General features: G+C 41.0%; 1 protein-coding gene across 1 annotated transcript in view; it reads right to left on the reverse strand.

The window, feature by feature from the left end:
• LOC138961175 (gamma-aminobutyric acid type B receptor subunit 1-like) overlaps positions 1-14,919 on the reverse strand; it is a 64,675-nt gene extending 49,756 nt beyond the window's left edge. Inside the window, exons 1-2 of the mRNA XM_070332775.1 lie at positions 14,645-14,919; positions 3,118-3,255 (exon numbers count right to left, since the gene is read on the reverse strand). Of these exons, the coding sequence (XP_070188876.1) occupies positions 3,118-3,255; positions 14,645-14,905 (399 nt within the window). The 5' untranslated portion in view covers positions 14,906-14,919. The remainder of the gene's footprint in view (positions 1-3,117; positions 3,256-14,644) is intronic.
• Between the last annotated feature and the right edge of the window lie 3,946 nt (positions 14,920-18,865).

Raw genomic sequence — 18,865 nt, forward strand, 5'->3', positions numbered from 1 at the left:
ATTTACAACATGCAATAAAATGACAAGAACAGTAATTGAATCTCTCCAAAGCTCTGTGCAGTTGAAACCAGACATCTAAGAAATAGTTATACATGTATTCACTTCTGAACAATGGGCGGATAGATATATAAATCATGCTGCTTCAAGAATAACATAACATGAATTCATATCAATGTTTTTCCTTCTTTTTCTCAATTGGCGCAGTAGCCTTGTGGTTAGGACATGAGACACGAAGTCTCGAGGTCGAGAGTTCGAATCTTCGCCGGGGCGTTTATTTTTTCCCCTTGATCTCTCTTGAAGATAAAATATGATCAGTCTTGAGAGAGCAAACCGGATGTTATCCCTGCAAAATTCAAGCGTTGACTGAAGCTATCAAGGTCATACACGCCGTATAGGTGGGGTTTCGGGTAGCGTTTGCTGTACAGAATTCTGTACATGATTGTATCCCTATTTTTCAACCTCGTAGCCCCGGAAAGTCATAAATAGACCACAGCTTTAAATTCTGCAAGACTGAAGCGAAAGAGGTCTGTCTCAGTTTTGTCGTCAGTTTGTTGTGTACATTTACACACGCACAACGAACAACACATGCACAGGCCCGGGGGAAGCTCTCCTTTCTTATGTCCGACGATAGACGTATACATGTAGTTTACATGTTTATTAGTCATCTATTTGATAGATTACGTGTATGATATGACGGAGAGTCGCATCGGTTTGATGCCGTGAACCCAACCGTGGCTGTGGCTGTCGTTTGAAGTAGCCTACTTCTTTATAAAGATTCATTTACATTCTACTTCTGACCAAGGCATGTTTGGTACCTACTGAATCCTTGTTGCGTGTAGTTTTACGTGGCACGTTGCCCAAAGTTGTATTCTTGAGGAGCATAAAATAAAACGTGTTACAAAGTTATCTCAAAACTCTGCAGTGACTGCTCGCGCAGCAGGTCAGCTAATTATAGCACGCAGCCTCCACAGACAGCTTTTGAGCCGAGACCATATCGAGTCGCCGCTCCTGCGGCTCGTCAAAAACTGTCGCACTGCAGTGTTTTCAGTCACGAGAATAAAATAGCTTCGTCAATCCACGCGGCAAGGAAGTCGCTCGATTTTTGCGTGCAGCACGAAGTAAACAGACATGCAAGAATAGCGACGGGTTCAAGTTTAGGTCGCTCCAGGAGAAAAATTCTTTTGGATGTTGGCCTTTAACAGCAGGTTTACAAAACGTAAATTGATATAATCTTTTTTTCCGTACAGAATGGCATGACCTTAAACGAATTATGTCAATAATAAGAACGTGTATTATTTCGAATTTTTGTCCGATTATGTTTAATCTTACAGAGTTCAAACAATAATCGCCCTGAAAATAATGCAATGATTGCTTTATGTTTTCAGCGTTCGCGTGGGAAAGCAGCTCTCCAATCAGCGCACAAAAATAGAGGTCACCTTTTACTGGACAAAAATAAGGTCAGCTGAACAGTCTCCTTACAGCAACATGACTTATTTGTGTTCTTATAAAAGGCACAGTCCTCCTCGTGTGAACGATTGTCGTGCCATCTTTGATTTGGCCGGGCTTTTCAGTGCACATCGGACATTGTTTCATGAAGTAATTTCTTAACTGGCACTATTGGCACTTTGCGAAATTAATTCTTCGTGGGAAAATCCCGACTCTGCACAAGAAGCAGTAAGGATGTTGATTATAGTGTGCTTTTCTGTTATATGATTCTGTCCTTTCGGTTAGGTGATGTCCTGTAATGTACACCATATACATGTAAAAAAAAAAAAAAAAAACTGTACAAAAAGAGAATAAAAAAAATAAATAAAAAAAAGGATGTTGATTATTGGTATATGTCAAAGTGGAGGGATGGTCTTATCTCATGTAAAAGCCAGGCCAGATCTGAGACGGTGAGAGGAATCGTTTACACCAGAAGAACTGTGCCTTTAACTTTGTGTTCATGGACCAGCACTGGAAGCTAACTGCAGTAACAGTTCCGCGATCGGTATTAACAAAAATGAACGTCGAGCCCCTCTTTTCTGGATAAACATCACGACGTCAGCCAGCTGCAAAGCCTCATCAATGCCACTGACTGATTTGCATCATTTGACATCGATAAAAAATCATTTTGTCGCTGAAGATCAAAGAGATAACCCTCCCCCCAATCACCACCAACAAACTGGTATGAAGGTAATGTACGGTCGACTTTTGGATTAATGAAAGAACATAGTATACGTCCTTAAAGGAACAGTCCTTCCGTTGTAAACGATTCATCCAGGATTTTACGTGGAATAAGTCCATTCTTTCCCTTCGACACCTACTAGGAATCAACAACCTGGCTGCTTTTGTGTATAGTGGGATTACTTATGACTTATTCCCTCAACTGACGCAAGTGTCAATTTTAAAAAAGAAGTTTAAATCGACTTGATGAAAAATGCTTTTTGCTGGTGAAAATCAAAGAGAGGGCACCGGTTTTTTTAAAACGGCCCGGGTACAGATTTGAAAAACAAAACAAGGTCGTTAACATCATACAAGTCTGAAGAGCTAATCTAATGAGCTTCAGTGGTTCAATAACACTAATTTTGTTCTTTGATGACAAAAAAAACTGTTCTACTCCTGCGATGGACGGTACCTTTGTGGGTCAGAATGAATGACAGTTTTCCGAATTATCTCTGTGATCAACATCTTGTGAAACAAACTAAATATATGATCTTTACTTTTTGCTGGAAGACTTAGCAATGGCCCAGTTCCCCCTGCTCAAAATGGTGGTAAATTTTAGACTTACTTGTTCACTTATTTTAACGTGTGTGTGTGTGTGTGTGTGTGTGTGTCTGTGTGTCTGTGTGTGTGTGTGTGTGTGTGTGTGTGTGTGTGTGTGTGTGTGTGTTTGTTTGCTTCTTTGTTTGCTTTTTTGTTTGCTTGGTTGGTTGGTTGGTTGGTTGGTTGGTTGGTTAGTTGGTTGGTTGTTGTGGGTTTTTTAAGCTTCTTTCATCGTTACCAGATTTGTGAGTTTGATTGATTTCCTGAATTAAGACACCTCTTACAGGTGGATTCGAAAGAAATGGTCAAGATCGTCGTCTTCTTCTTCTTCTTCAAAAATATCTCGTGTACAGTTGCACACCGAAGCTTTACCTGCACAAGATTCCAAAGATGCGAAGCTCTAGCAGTGGCTTCCGACACGATGGAACAGCCAGCGCCGATAATCATCAACTTGGTAGGGGGTGCGTACAACTGTTCGAACAACGCTTTCACTCCATGTCCAGGGTCGCACTGAAAAGGAACCACACATATGGACGAAATTAGAAGATGATTAAAATTAGAAACTGCAAGACACTGATCAAGAAAAAAGGGGGAAAAACGTCAGGGAGTACCATCTGGAGGAATGTGTATGTAAAGTCTCATGAAAATTGGTTCTGTAGTTTTCTCATAATCGCTTTACACATACACACACACACACACACACACACACACACACACACACACACACACACACACACACACAGAGTCTATGTGACACGAATATGTCTGTGTGCGCGTTCGTGCGAGCGATCGTGTGTGTGTGTGTATGTGTGTGTGTGTGTGTGTGTGTGTGTGTGTGTGTGTGTGTGTGTGTGTGTGTGTGTGTGTGTGTGGTTGTGTCAAACTTTGACTAAGTGTAAAACGAACAAGATAATCTATATGTCTATAGCTTTCATTTACTCAAGTTGTACATGGCCCATTTCTTTTTAGCGATCCAAAGACAAACATTCTCATACGGCATTCATGATTAAGCGAATTCAAAAGAACAATCCTTACTGTCAATGTCAAGACAATCAGACTCATGCAGCGTACATGATTATCTCAATTTCGAGTGCAGAATGAACTTGGACAAAGGAAGTATTACTCAGAGAACAAATAGTTTAGTAGCATTGACGAAAATCATTGATATTTGCTTGTTTCTGGTTTTGGGCGGGGTAAATTTTCTTGTTCTGGAAATTAGTCAAATGTCTTGTGCCCTGTTTTCCCAATGGTTAGCAAAGCGGGACAAGGTATACACAAGAAAAACAACATGTTTACTTTTATAAATCATAAACGAGGGAGGTCTGAGCACTAATGATAACGCACACACGTACGCACGCATTCAGGCAAACACACACACACACACACACACACACACACACACACACACACACACACACACACACACACACACACACACACACACACACGCACACACCTACCGAACACAGCCGATCGCAGCTATTGTACCTTTTAAAACGAAAATTAGATATACATCAGGTGTCTTTTGATGTCAACACGGAGTGGCTTCGGTCTTTTTCTTCTCTCACATATATCAGGTGTTGTTAACCCGTGATTTGTACAAATGTAAAAACATTTTACAAATTACGTCGAACCTAAAACCGCGATTTGTAAAAATGTAAAAATATCGCATTCCACAAAGTAATACATGCCTTTTATTATTATTAATATTTGTTGTTTAGAGCCTCTATGCTGGGTGGTGTGGGGTGGTTTGGGCCCGATAGATAAAATATTACGATTTTTAGCATGACAAAGAAAACAAACCCGAATTTCCCAGCGTTGGGACAATAAAGTAATGACAAAAAAATCTAATAGATCCCTTGACTTTGGGGTAGCGCGACACTGTTTCTGCTAGCTTTCCACTGGGAGGAAACAACCCGAATTTCCCAGCGATGGGACAAAAAAATAAAGTAAAATAATCTAATAGATCCCTTGAATCTGGGGTAGCGCGACTCTGTTGCTGCTAGCTTTGCTCTGGGAGGAAGTGACCCAGCGAATGGACAATAAAGTAATGAATAAAAAAAAACAATCTAAAAATCTAATAGATCCCTTGACTTTGGAGATGACAAGAAAATATCGGGCGCATTTACGTGATTTGTAAAACATTTTACAAATCACGGGTTAACAGGTGTTTTGTTATACAGGTCGTTGTCCTCCAAATCAACGTCAGCTTGTCTTTGATCATGAGACACACCCTTAGACTTCAGCGGCTATTGTGATCAACCTTTTTCCAGGCACACGAAGACAACAAAGGACTTTGGGTTCTTGACCGACGAGTCAAGACAACAAAACTCTGCGACGCGAACGGAATTTTAGTTATTGACTGATACATTCAATATCGTGTTTACGATTTTATGTGGTGACACAACCATTGTCGTAGAGTGCGTATACATCTGGTTTGCCCCCCGACGAAAGGCTGATGTATTCCGTCTTCGGGGGACTACGTGGGTTTGACTTCAAAGATGTCCTTCTTCCAGGAGAGTTTTCTTACATGGATGATGAGCCTACCCTGCCCTGTTTACGATAATGTTCACTACCACAAATTTGTTCAAGCTTTTACGTGTGATAAGTCTTATTAGTTTTTGTGTGCGAACCCGCAGAGTCCCCAAAACGTTCGATGGCTTCGATAATTACGACGCAGAATTAACTTGATTAGTTTGGGAGATACACACCTTTCGCGCTCAAAACCATGTTGACTTTAGAACCAGAATGCTACCGTACAACACAGCGCCTTTTTGTGGCATGCAGCTTTCCCAGGCGTGAAAAAACCCAGACTGGTTTCTGTGGAAATACACTATTGATCCGCCACGAAAGAGCGCGAACAGATTTTTTTGTAAAATTAATAAACTTATGGTAGGGGATGGAGGGGGTGGGGTCGGGGGGGGGGGGGGGGGGGGGCTGGGAGTGGGAGGGGGAATGTTGGTCTGCAGACTAATCGGAAGCTACTCGTCGTACTTTGAGGGTATGGTTTCTTTCTGGTGTTTACTGATCTTTTTCAATAAAGTAATGATACTTTCTAATGAAGTCTTTTCATCCAGCGAGAACATATTTTCGTTTTGCGTGCTCATAGAGATTTATTTTCCTCCTGTGTGTTATACTGATCTTGTTGATTGAAACACGGATACTCCCGCGAGATCATATCTTCTTTTTTGCGTGCTCAGAGAGAACCTTTTTAAATGAAGTCAAGTTTTCAGATAGGCCGATAACCGAGACGAGGGTTATATGGTGTGGGTAGGTGTGTGTGGGGGTAAGTGTGTGTGTGTGTGCGTGCGTGTGTGCGTGTGTGGGTGTGTGTGTTTGGAGCAATTTCCAGAAAACTAATGCACAAATATTCATGAAATGTTATCTTTAATTTTTCAAGGTGATAGCCCGATATAGTGTTCTCATTTCAGGTGTAGATGTCTTTGATGACGTCATATCCGGCTTTTTAAAGAATTCGAGGTGGCATTGTGGCGACCTCATTTTCTAATCAAACTGCTTGAAATTTTGGTCAAACAATCTTTGACTCAATGCGGACTATGTGATTGCATTTCAGCTCAGAAGGTTACAAATCTACGAAATAGTTTGCTAATCAAAATTGTGACTAAACTCGAATTTTCGCTAAACGGTTTTTAAATGTTTGCATTGTGTTGATTGAATTGAAAACATGCTCAAAAATCAAGAAAGTCCGTTTTATGCCAATTAGGTTCATTCGGCTTGTGTTACCGAGACAATATGTCAGCGCTTTCTCGGCCGCGAAGCGTTGCCTTTGGTGGGCCTGCGATTTAATAGTCTTGCTGAAAACAATCAGTGAGTTCAGTTTTATTCTGAGTTCCGCAGATTGACGAAATGTTTTTATTTCACTATACGCTATAAAACTTGTAGCCCGACCAGCAACTCCTAATTCAGTTTAGCAGGGAAAAACATGACATTGGTGTTTAACGTTTGATGTAACGGCTGACTAAACGTTATAAATTTAAAATTTAGTGTCGAGAACTCTCAGTCAACAGTCCGCCTTGCAGTTGTTTCCCTTGCGCGTGTAAATACGGAACAAATCGAATTTCAACATCACGTTTGTTTTTTCATCAAGATTTTTCTTTAGTTTGTTTTTTTATCAAGATTTTTCTTTAGCGGTTACAACACACACTGCATGACTCGATTCTCTTCGTCTGAAAAGTTTGGTACCTAACTTACACTAGCTTCCTTGTATTTGGGACACTACGTTACCCAAAACTACATAACCGTGCACCCCAGGAATGATGTAAGAAAATCATATGGCAGAACATTTTCCCACCTTTTTCAGACTTTCTTGCTTTAGTTCGACAGTACCATTAATGATTTTAAGACTGTGTGATTGTTCGCCGCGGCCAGATAGAACTGCTTTTAATCCCGGGGGAGACTGGCACTTCATATTGAAGAGCTGCGCCTTAAACATATACCCACGATCTTCTGACGGTTTTTTCATTCCACTATAAATGTAGTAGAGAAGCAGCTCTCGTCCGTGCTTGATCTTTAATGTAAATACTGTTTTGTCAGTCAAGGTAAGGTTAGTGTGTTGACGTTATTGATCATTTTAGCACTGTTCTTCCCTATTTGGCCCATAGATCGTGCATCAAGTTTGTGTATATAGCTAGGATATTCGTCCATTCCCGATCCTCAAAATTTCCTTTGCAACTAATGTAAAATTCTGCGAAAAATAAAGACTTGAATGGGGATGTTCAGAATGTCGAAATCTCACATAGTTGCCCCCCCCCCCCCCCCCCACCTGTGCAAGTTGACATTTGTTACCTAGGTAGTGACAACGGTTGTCATTGAAACTCTGAATTAGCTTCGTTTGTCATCTGCTCCCATTTAGAACATTCAGAAGAAGGCACACAACATACCTGTAGTTTATGATTAAGTACTATCTAATGGGACATCCCGCTTTCTTGTTGCACACCAAAAAATGTTGATCAAAAGACGTGTCTGTTGTGTTTTATTTACCTTTCGCGCTCTGTAAGTTGACATTTATTACCCAAGGTAGTGACAACGATTGTTAGTTAACCTCTTAATAAGCTTAGTTTGTCATCCGCCCCCATTCAGAAAATTCAGAACAGGGCACAAAAGACGCATAGAGTGCATGATCAATATCTTAATATTTTAATTATGACACATAATTCGCTTTCTGCACAACGGTATTCTTTTTATCATAATTAGGACTTGTCCGTTACGTTTCCTTTATTTTTCACTTTGAAAACGCTTTCTGCCAAATGTCACAGAGAATAAGTAAACAGAACTGTTTGATTAAAAGAGATGCTAGTTAATTCTAATTGTCTTGTAAAACGTCAGTAAACGTAATATTTAAAGTTTAACGATGTTTGTATCTGAAACCTGTCAACGTATTACCATTCAATGCCCTCAAACCCTGTGAGGACGTAAAGGATCAATTGTACTCGGAAAGGTGTGCTGAATGCAGTGAGTGGGGAGAAGATAGACGTCGGTATCCGGCTTCCTTGAAAAAGAATATTTTCTCAAAAGACTTTCATCAAAAACACTCAGCGTGTTGAAGTGGAAGCAAAATCTAGATCGCACTGTAGATAACAATGTAGAGAAAAAGGAAATTGAGATCCGCCTTCTGTGGAAAACAAATCTTGCAGACATGACTTTTGTTTCTTTAGAAGAGGGAATTTAAAAGAAGTTCACATTCGCCTTCTGTCAAAAACAATAATTGTTGAAACGACTTGTAAAACAGAAGATGGAGAGAGAATTTGTATGAAAAATCTTTTTTAAAAAGTGGAAGCAAAATCTAGATTGCATTATACATGCCAATGGAAAAAAAGGGAAGTTTCAAAATAGTGTACGTCCTCCTCCCGTGAAAATATAATGTGGAAAAGTCTTAAGTTTCTTCAAAAACGCTCGGTGTATGCAAAATTTAGTTCCCAATATTTATTATCGATTTATCATCCGCCTTCTGTAAAACAAAAAATCTTGGAAAGTATTTAGTTTACAGGGCTCTCTCATGTTTGGAAAAGTGACCTTCACCTTTTAAAATCTATTCGCTGATTGGTCATTACCAATAACTTTTAGCCGGGAAGTCGTTCTGCGCATGCGCGCACACCATATCCGCATAAACACGCGAACGTTATTTCGAATTAGAAGAACAAAACACATTTTTTCCTTCTAATTAGACAGAATATAGAAGCATCCAGTTTTGATCACAAAAAGTTTCAAAAACATATCATTGTATGAAAGCAGCGATAGTAATTACTGATGGTTCAATACAATAGCACTGGAAGGCACAGTCCTTCCCACAAAAACATTTCGGCCCAGGTTTGTACATGTGATAAGAACCTCCTTCCGCTTAGACACATACCAAATATCAATATCCTGACTTTTTCCTGTGCAGAGTGAGATTTTTATGAACTAATTTCACACGTTGCCACCGGTTGTCCGTTAAGAAATTAATTCACACTTTGTGTGTGAATTAATTTTCTTAACGGACAACCGGTGGCAACGTGTGAAAACTCAGCACAGAAAACACACAGTCTCTTGATTTCTAGTATGTGTCCTGGTGGTATGATGGTCTTATCCCGTGTAAAAACCTGACCTTATCTTACATAGTGGGTCGAATAGTTTATGTGAAAAGATCAGTGCTTTTAACTTTTGTTTTAAAGTACACAGATGTCATTACGGAGCTTTACATCATGACTGTGTACTTTTACGGGGTGCAGTTGATTTTCTTGGTCTGTTTGTATCTCACATTTTGAATCTGACTAAGCAAAACAGAAGTGAGACCTAAGAAACGCAGTGCTTGAGGGCTGATTTCAAGGTGTCTGTGAACTTCTTCTTCTTCTTCTGCGTTCGTGGGCTGAAACTCCCACGTACACTCGTGGTTTTTTTGTTTTTGTTGCACGAGTGGAATTTTACGTGTATGACCGGTTTTTTACCCCGCCATTTAGGCAGCCATGCGCCGTTTTCGGGGGAAGTCTGTGAACAATTTGCGTTTTGTTATAAATACCTTCCTGCCCCTGTACACGATCGGGCCAACAACGACAGATAAGTCCAGACTTTTATGTGGGATATGAACATCCTTCCACTTGAACATGTAGCACATTTTACGGCCTGGCTGCATTTTGGGAACGTGATGAATTTCGTAAGTGACACCTATGCCAATATCAGAAATTAATTCACCAAAACTGTCCCCCTCTCCACAGCAAGCAGCCAGGCTGTTGGTGTCTGGTTGTGTCCACCAAACTAAGATCGTGTACAAATCTGGGTAGATCTGTGGGGATGTACCGGGTCCTTTACACGTGAAGGAAGGTTCCTTTACGTCTTTGTTTGCTTGTTTGCTTGCTTGCTTGTTTGTGTGTTTCTTTTGCCTATGTTATCAACAAATGAAAACAAAAATACTGTGATGTCTGCCTCCAATTCCGTCCGAAAGATTTTCAAATGTGCCATTCTTTGTGCATAAAGCGACAAGATTGCTGAAGTGAAAAACGAAGAAAACACACAGACAATCATGCACATGTGCTAATAAATTACAGTGAACATATTCCGAAACCCCTGCCCCAACACTATCAGAAAAAACCCACTTCATTGCTCTAATTATTTATGACAGCTTCAGTGTGAGAAAAAAACACCTTCGCTGCATTTTCAGTGCAGACATTCAAAAATGCAAAGGAGAACGTGGGCTTTTGCCACAACAGACATCAATCAATCAGAAGATCTAGATTTGCAGTATTTGACGAGATAAAACCCAAGAGAATCAGCACGGAAATTCAGTTCTTTAGTCTTTCTGCTCCGTCGCGCCATTCATCCGAGGGAAAACAAAAGACAGAACTGAACTGTTTATTCAGCATGCAACTCGACATAGCCGAAGCACCGTGGTAACCTTCATTGTGGAAAATATTCAGGTCGATTTCCTCACGGAAAAAGATAGTTAGCTAGTAGACTAGAGTCGTTCTTCAAACATGAAGACTGCAGATCTCTCTTCTATCCCGTCGAAAATCCCCACGGAAAACAAAAACCCATACATAACGATTTTAAACAAACTTTCAAATTCCATTGCAGATTGTTTTTTCTTCGCCAAACTTCAATGTTTACAAACAACCTGCCACTGTCATTTTTTCTGTCTTTTTTTTTAATCGCACTCCTTATATTTAGTCAAGTTGTGACTAAATATTTTAACATCGAAGGGGAATCGAAACGAGGGTCGTGGTGCTTTTAACTTTCTGTTACCTGCTTTTGTACGGCTTAAAATGGCATGCAGATCGATGGTCGTAAGGTGTAGGCCTATAAGTGATGTGAAAAACTGTGCTTCAGCGGTTCAGTTTACTGCAACATTTTGTGTGATATTTTGTTTTGCAAACACGCCAGTACAGAAACGATCGGAGGGAAATCAATAACAAAAGTTGAATAGAATACAACCGATACGCCGCTAACATGGAAACAACCTACTACTTTGTACAATTTGGGATCAGCTCGTTACTCCCCCGTATCGCTACTCCCCCGGCTCGCTACTCCCCCGGCTCGTTACTCCCCCGGCTCGCTACTCCCCCGGCTCGTTACTCCCCCGTACACAGAAAATGACTGGATAACCCTGTGATAGGCCTACTAAGTTGGCATGAAATATTGTCCCCCCCCCCCCCCCCCCTGTCCAGCTGTTTTGTTTGTTTCTTTGTTTGTTTATCCAGACAATTTCTCCGGAAAAAACAATATTTCATGCTAACTTACTATCACAGGGTTATCCAGTCATTTTCTGTGTACGGGGGAGTAACGAGCCGGGGGAGTAGCGATACGAGGGAGTAACGAGCCGGGGGAATAACGAGCCGGGGGAGCATCTCGTTACTCCCCCGTATCTCTTCTGCTTAAAATATATACTTTTTTTCAAAGATGTACTGTACACGAATGTACAGGCAGATCTGACAGTTGTAAGTTCTTCAAACATGCTCTCTCTCTCTCTCTCTCTCTCTCTCTCTCTCTCTCTCTCTCTCTCTCTCTCTCTCTCTCTCTCTCTCTCTCTTGAAAATTCAATTAAGTAATAACTGCATTACTTAAGTGTAATAAAAAGGCACGGGGGAGTAACTAGCACGTCCACTCAAACTGATAGAACTATCAAGATAAGTTTTGTGTGAATATTTGTTTGTCTGTTCACTTAAAAGACCGTTGAGTCGAAATATGTGTGAATGTAATGTTTTGTCAATAACAAACGTTCCAACAAGCTACCTTTCTTGTTTTTTTTATTACATTTAGTCAAGTTATGACTAAATGTTTTAACATCGAGGGGGGGGATCGAGACGAGGGTCGTGGTGTATGTGCGTGTGTGTGTCTGTGTGTGTGTGTGTGTGTGTGTAGAGCGATTCAGACTAAACTACTGGACCGATCTTTATGAAATTTGACATGAGAGTTCCTGGGTATGAAATCCCCGAACGTTTTTTTCATTTTTTTGATAAATGTCTTTGATGACGTCATATCCGGCTTTTCGTGAAAGTTGAGGCGGCACTGTCACGCCCTCATTTTTCAACCAAATTGGTTGAAATTTTGGTCAAGTAATTTTCGACGAAGCCCGGACTTCGGTATTGCATTTCAGCGTGGTGGCTTAAAAATTAATTAATGACTTTGGTCATTAAAAATCTGAAAATTGTAAAAAAAATTAAAAAATTTATAAAACGATCTAAATTTACGTTCATCTTATTCTCCATCATATTCTGATTCCAAAAACATATAAATATGTTATATTTGGATTAAAAACAAGTTCTGAAAATTAAATATATAAAAATTATTATCAAAATTAAATTGTCGAAATCAATTTAAAAACACTTTCATCTTATTCCTTGTCGGTTCCTGATTCCAAAAACATATAGATATGATATGTTTGGATTAAAAACACGCTCAGAAAGTTAAAACAAAGAGAGGTACAGAAAAGCGTGCTATCCTTCTTAGCGCAACTACTACCTCGCTCTTCTTGTCAATTTCACTGCCTTTGCCATGAGCGGTGGACTGACGATGCTACGAGTATACGGTCTTGCTGAAAAATGGCATTGCGTTCAGTTTCATTCTGTGAGTTCGACAGCTACTTGACTAAATGTTGTTATTTTCGCCTTTCGCGACTTGTTCTGAATTTTGGAACGTTGGCAGTCTCTTTGTTTTTGGATTTGTGTCCTTGTCAGATTTTGATATGCATTTTTTTGGCACCTGGATACGTAATTACCATTTGCCTTTCTACATAATTCCAGACGGAATTTTGCAGATTTGTGCGTATTGTGATAAAGGAGTAAGGATATTGAAACTCTGGATGCTTAAAGGATGTTGCTAGGACTTATTTTGTTTGGCAAATTTGCTGAATGGCCTTGAACTGTTGTTTATTTTCGGAAGTTTAAGGCAGTTCTCGGCGCCACCTTTCCCGCGCCATGGAAAATATTCGGCACGTCTGCAGAAATGACGGCAACATTTTTGACGCTTTGAAAGAAGTTTCGGCGTTTTTCCGACTGCTGACGTCAAACGACATCCCTGATGATGAACGCAAAAGAAATAAAACAGTAACAAATAACACGGAACAAAAAGATGTAGAGGTTACATGCCGAGTCTCAGTGATTATTAAAAATAATGGTCGAAGTTAGCAGATCATGAAAAATGCGAGCTTCAGCGAGCTTTTTCATGACCGCGAACTGAGACCATTATTTTTAATAATCACTGAGACGAGGTGTGTAACCTCTTTATTCCACCTTTCTTCGGTTATTCAAAGAAAAGAGGAGTTTTTTTGCGAAAGTTTGATCGAATCCAATTCATTCAACCAGTCAACCTGCGCAGGCGATCGATTAATGCGCGGTTATATAGTTCCGTGCAAATCATTCCATTCTGTTAACACTTCTTGTCAGTTTCCCTGTTTTGGACTACAATTAAGTACACAGATATGCTGTTATTCTGCTGTGGCAGTAAAGGCAGATATTGTGTGTTCTGTTTATGTTTTGGTATCGCTTAGGATAATGTTCTTTCGTCAAATGGGATTTGCAGACGAACTTTTGCACCCGTGTTCCAACTTTTAAAACTGTATGAAGTTCAGTTTTCTGGGGAAAATAGTGTATGAAACCGATTTATGTTCTTTAAATTGATGAGATGTGTGCATTTGGTTGCGTGTGATCTGTTTATAAAATGAAATATTGTTGAAAACTGACCGTCGGGTTGCAGTCTGTTGTCGAAGAAACTGAGTGAAAAGAAATTTGAAAGGGGAACTAATTCTTGTCGCTAGACAAAGTATGAGAGTTACTTGCCTTGGGAATTTGCTTGTGTTGAACGTTTGTGCACGGCAGATCTAGATTCAGAAAACATGGATTTTATATATGGAGATTCATGTGGTCAAGCCTGTAGTTGTTAATTTAATTCCGGTATATTTGTATTGTTTGCTCCAGAGATGTATACTTCGTACAGTAGAGCGTTCGGAACTTTTCAGTCCCAAAACCCTATTCCTAACAATTTCACGAAATTTGAGCTTAATTGACCCAGAGATACAAGTCTTACCCGACAAACACCGACCGACCGCCCGCCCGCCCGCCCGCCCGCCCGCCCGCCTCAAACAAACAAACAAACAAACAGACAGAGCAAATCCAGTAAGCCCCATTATATTAATGGCGGCTTAAAAACAGCCTATGATGGTATAAATAAAAACTGAGCCCCTCAACCCCCCCCCCCCCCCCCCCCCCTCAATTACTACCTGTACAATGAGGCAAATGCCATGCGGAAGGACAATTATATTTGTTCTCCCACTCTTTAATATGCATGCATGTTTTGGGTGATTTTTTTTACCTCATGGTCGTGGTGGACAGGATGCAGTCATCTTCATCTCACTGTTTAATCATTGACTCATTCATGCATTTATCCATCTTTATAATTATGCGTTCTTTACCTTTGTGTCATTGTGGACAAGTTGCAGTCGGTAGCCGGGCAAAGCATTCATCTCGTTTACTTGGTTGATCGCGATTCTGGTGGACGCCAGCAGACTCTCGCCGCCAAACCAAGGCCCGCTGAATGGGAACAGTCCCATGAGATACAGATCCTTGACGCCATCGCTACCGTTCGCTGGAGTAGCGTTGTTAGCCTTGGTAACAATAGAAAACCTGAAGCTGATGACTAGCAGGAAGCAGAGAAAGTGAGCCAAAGATGTCATTGTGTGTCAGTGTATCACGGACGTTGAGAATGCTTGAGATGATCATTCTGGAAAAAAAACACAATTGAGGAATAAGATTGATTCCAATTCACAAATAGGGAAATGAATCCAACACGCTGGGGAGAAAACACAAACAAGAACACACACGAACGCAATGAACGCGCGCGCACACGCACAGACAAACAGGCAACAAGCAAACAATCACACACACACACATACACACACACACACACACACACAGCGTGCACGCGCGCACACGCACGCACACACACACACACACACACACACACACACACACACACACACACACACACACACAAATACAACACATATATTATACATGATAAGTGACAGTGAGATAAATATACTTCTGGCACACCTTACTGTGCGTAAAGTGCAATAGATTTTTGCGACCGTCACACAGACACCATTACAGAATTGTGTGTCTTTTGGTTTAAACAATGTTTTATTCATGTTTTACATCTTCATGAAATTTACATTGTCATAAAATTTGTCTTTAAGTTGGGGTGATTCCTTCTGTCCGTACAGAAATGCAATGTCTTTTAAGTTTTTTTTTTATCTTTGCAAAATAACGAAGAAGAAACGAACCTAACGGGATTTTTTACACTCACCGCTTGAGAACATCCTAGGTGTCCTCCGTAAAGAGCGAGCAATTTTCAAAGAATTTATTTTTGCGTGGTTTATCAATCTTACCCCTGAGCCATAGTGAACCAGTGTGATCCAGTTTCCTTTTTTTTCACAAGGTAGTCCTCAGTTAGTGACTTCAATGCGACTCGCTATGAGCTTATCTGCAATAGCACGTTATTATGTACCTCTGAATCTAAACGCAACAAACGGCTGCGATTCACACGAACTCTAGCGATGGCTTTTGACTGTTCAGAGGAACTGGCGATAGGCATAACCGTCGTCTGCACGAGAACCACGACCTTGCGTGACCCTGCTTCCGGGCTTTTCTTTCTTCAAGTCAAACTTTCAAAACTTCGAATTGTACTGATCTTGTCTTGATGAAAAAAGAAATCTTTTATGATTTAAGAATGTTTGTGTAACACTAACAAGCTGTCAATTTATTATTTAGATTTTAAAACTGAGTTAGGTCTAACGCCAAAACGCACCGTCCGATTGTCTGATCAGACAATCTTCGAAAATTGCTCGCTCTTTAGGTATTTTTTTTATTTTATGCAATTTATATCGCGCACATATCTCAACTACGGATTCAAGGCGCAGGGATTTATTTATGCCGTGTGAGATGGAATTTTTTACACAATATATCACGCATTCACATCGGCCAGCAAACCTCAAGCCTATTAGGGCGAGCATTCACCTTTCACGGCCTATTATTCCAAGTCACACGGGTATTTGGTGGACATTTTTATCTATGCCTATACAATTTTGCCAGGAAAGACCCTTTTGTCAATCGTGAGATCTTTAACGTGCACACCCCAATGTAGTGTACACGAAGGGACCTCGGTTTTTCGTCTCATCCGAAAGACTAGCACTTGAACCCACCACCTAGGTTAGGAAAGGGGGGGGGGGGGGGGGAGAAAATTGCTAACGCCCTGACCCAGGGTCGAACTCGCAACCTCTCGCTTCCGAGGCAAGTGCGTTTACCACTCGGCCACCCAGACCATATGGTAGGGCACCTAGGATGTTCTCAAACGCTGAGTGTTTAAACGAAAGGGTGTTTGTACTGTGTGTAAAAGCCTGACAGTATCTGTGATGGTTTACGGGAGACGCAGTGTGCCTTTAAGAGTGCACCTAATTAACTAGGTGTCAGTCAATCTGCTAGTTATATGTGACCCCAAACTCTCTTGTTTGTGGGATTACCCCTCCCAATGAACGTTTTGTTTAAACGTGCCCAGGAAAAAATGTCTTGATTGACCTACACTTTGAATAGGATGAATGCAAAGAAGGATATACGGGCATGAAAAGGGGAAGACGCCATATATAAAGTGCATGGAAACAGACTTTACATCCACACACCCACACCCCTCCCGACTTCCTTATATACAACAAAACATCCCCATCCCAATGTCCGTTTTGTAAGTTAAACGATGCAGAACATTCATCTAAAAACACTAACGGAACAAATGACATTTCCTGCTTTTTGCTTTCTCGATATAAAAATATTGATAATTTTCCTCTTACCTTTTTCTGCATTGAGTGCAATACTTATATTCAAAACACGAAGAACAACAAGTCGCGTAAGGCGAAATTACTACATTTAGTCAAGCTGTGGAACTCACAGAATGAAACTGAACGTAGTCCGCTATGGCAATCCGTTTGTAAAGAAATTACGTTTTTTCCTGTTGATCTAAATAATGAATTATTTAACTAAATAATTCATTATATAGCTAAATAATTCATTATTTAACTAAATAATTCATTATTTACACAAAAGTAAAAAGTGTGATTGTTGTAATTAAAGAAATCTTTTATTTACTAAACAATTCATTATTTAATAAAAAAAATTCATTATTTACTATATAATGCATTCTATAATATATAATGCATTCTATAATATAGAATGCATTCTATAATATAGAATGCATTCTATAATATAGAATGCATTCTATAATATAGAATGCATTCTATAATATAGAATGCATTCTATAATATAGAATGCATTGTATACTATAGAATGCATTGTATACTATAGAATGCATTCTATAATATAGAATGCATTCTATAATATAGAATGCATTCTATAATATATACTGTTCAAAAAAAGAAACGCATAGCTTGTAATATTTGGTTAATTTAGTTATATGGCTACAAGGATATCCACCAAACTGCAGAAAATGTTTATCTGGTCGTCGACCTTTCGTCCATTGCCACAAGTGAGCTCTGCACGTGACGCATGCGTTATCAGTGGCTACAATGTCAAAATTGCTCATTTGGCATGACCACTCGTCATGCTTCAGTGTAATCTCGTGAAACTCGGGGAATATTGAGCTCTCACCATGTCTTCCAAAACCCATAAAAGCGGATTGTTCGCCACAAAGAAATCAGACGACAATTCAGCGACGAAAGATGGCCCGATTGAGCAGAGAAGACCGCCAAATTGCATTGGGTCGTTTACAAGCAGGCCAAAGTCAAAGTGCAATCGCCAGGCACTTCCACGTGTCCCAGAGCACCATCAGTAGACTGTGGGTCAGGTTTCAAGCCACTGGCTCCGTTGCTGACTTGCCACGAGCGGGAAGACCAAGGGCGACAACTGCTGCTCACGACCGCTTCATACGGCTCCGCCACCTCCGGAATCGTTTCCTGTCGGCCTCATCTTCTGTCCAGGCTCTCCCCGGGCCACACCGATTATCGGACCAGACCGTGCGGAACCGCCTGCATGAAGCTGGTTTGAGAGCTCGCAGACCTCACAGAGGAGCTGTCCTCACCCGCCGCCATCGCCAGAACCGAGTGCAGTGGGGCAACCAGCACCTTCGCTGGACCGTCCGGAATCACTGGAGACACGTGTGGTTCAGCGACGAGTCCTACTTCCTGCTCCAGCGACATGATGGTCGGAGGAGGGTCTACCGGAGAGTAAACGAACGTTACGCGCCCAACTGTGTGGATGAGGCACCCGTTCATGGTGGTGGAGGCGTCATGGTGTGGGGGGCGATCAATACCGCTGGAAGGAGCACCCTGGTGCACGTCCAAGGGCGCATAACTGCCCAGCGATACGTGGAGGAAATTCTGCGCCCACACGCCCTTCCTCTTCTGGCTGACCAGGATGCCATATTCCAGCAGGACAACGCTCGCCCGCACACAGCACGACTCACCACCCAGTTCCTCACCGACCACCATGTCCAGGTGCTTCCCTGGCCATCCATGTCGCCAGACATGAACCCGATAGAACACCTCTGGGATGAATTGGACAGACGTGTGCGCAGGCGAGAAGAAGCGCCGGCAAATCACCGCGATCTATTGCAGGCACTTCAGGAGGAG

This window comes from Littorina saxatilis, linkage group LG3 (assembly GCF_037325665.1).
Source record: "Littorina saxatilis isolate snail1 linkage group LG3, US_GU_Lsax_2.0, whole genome shotgun sequence".
NCBI lineage: Eukaryota > Metazoa > Mollusca > Gastropoda > Littorinimorpha > Littorinidae > Littorina > Littorina saxatilis.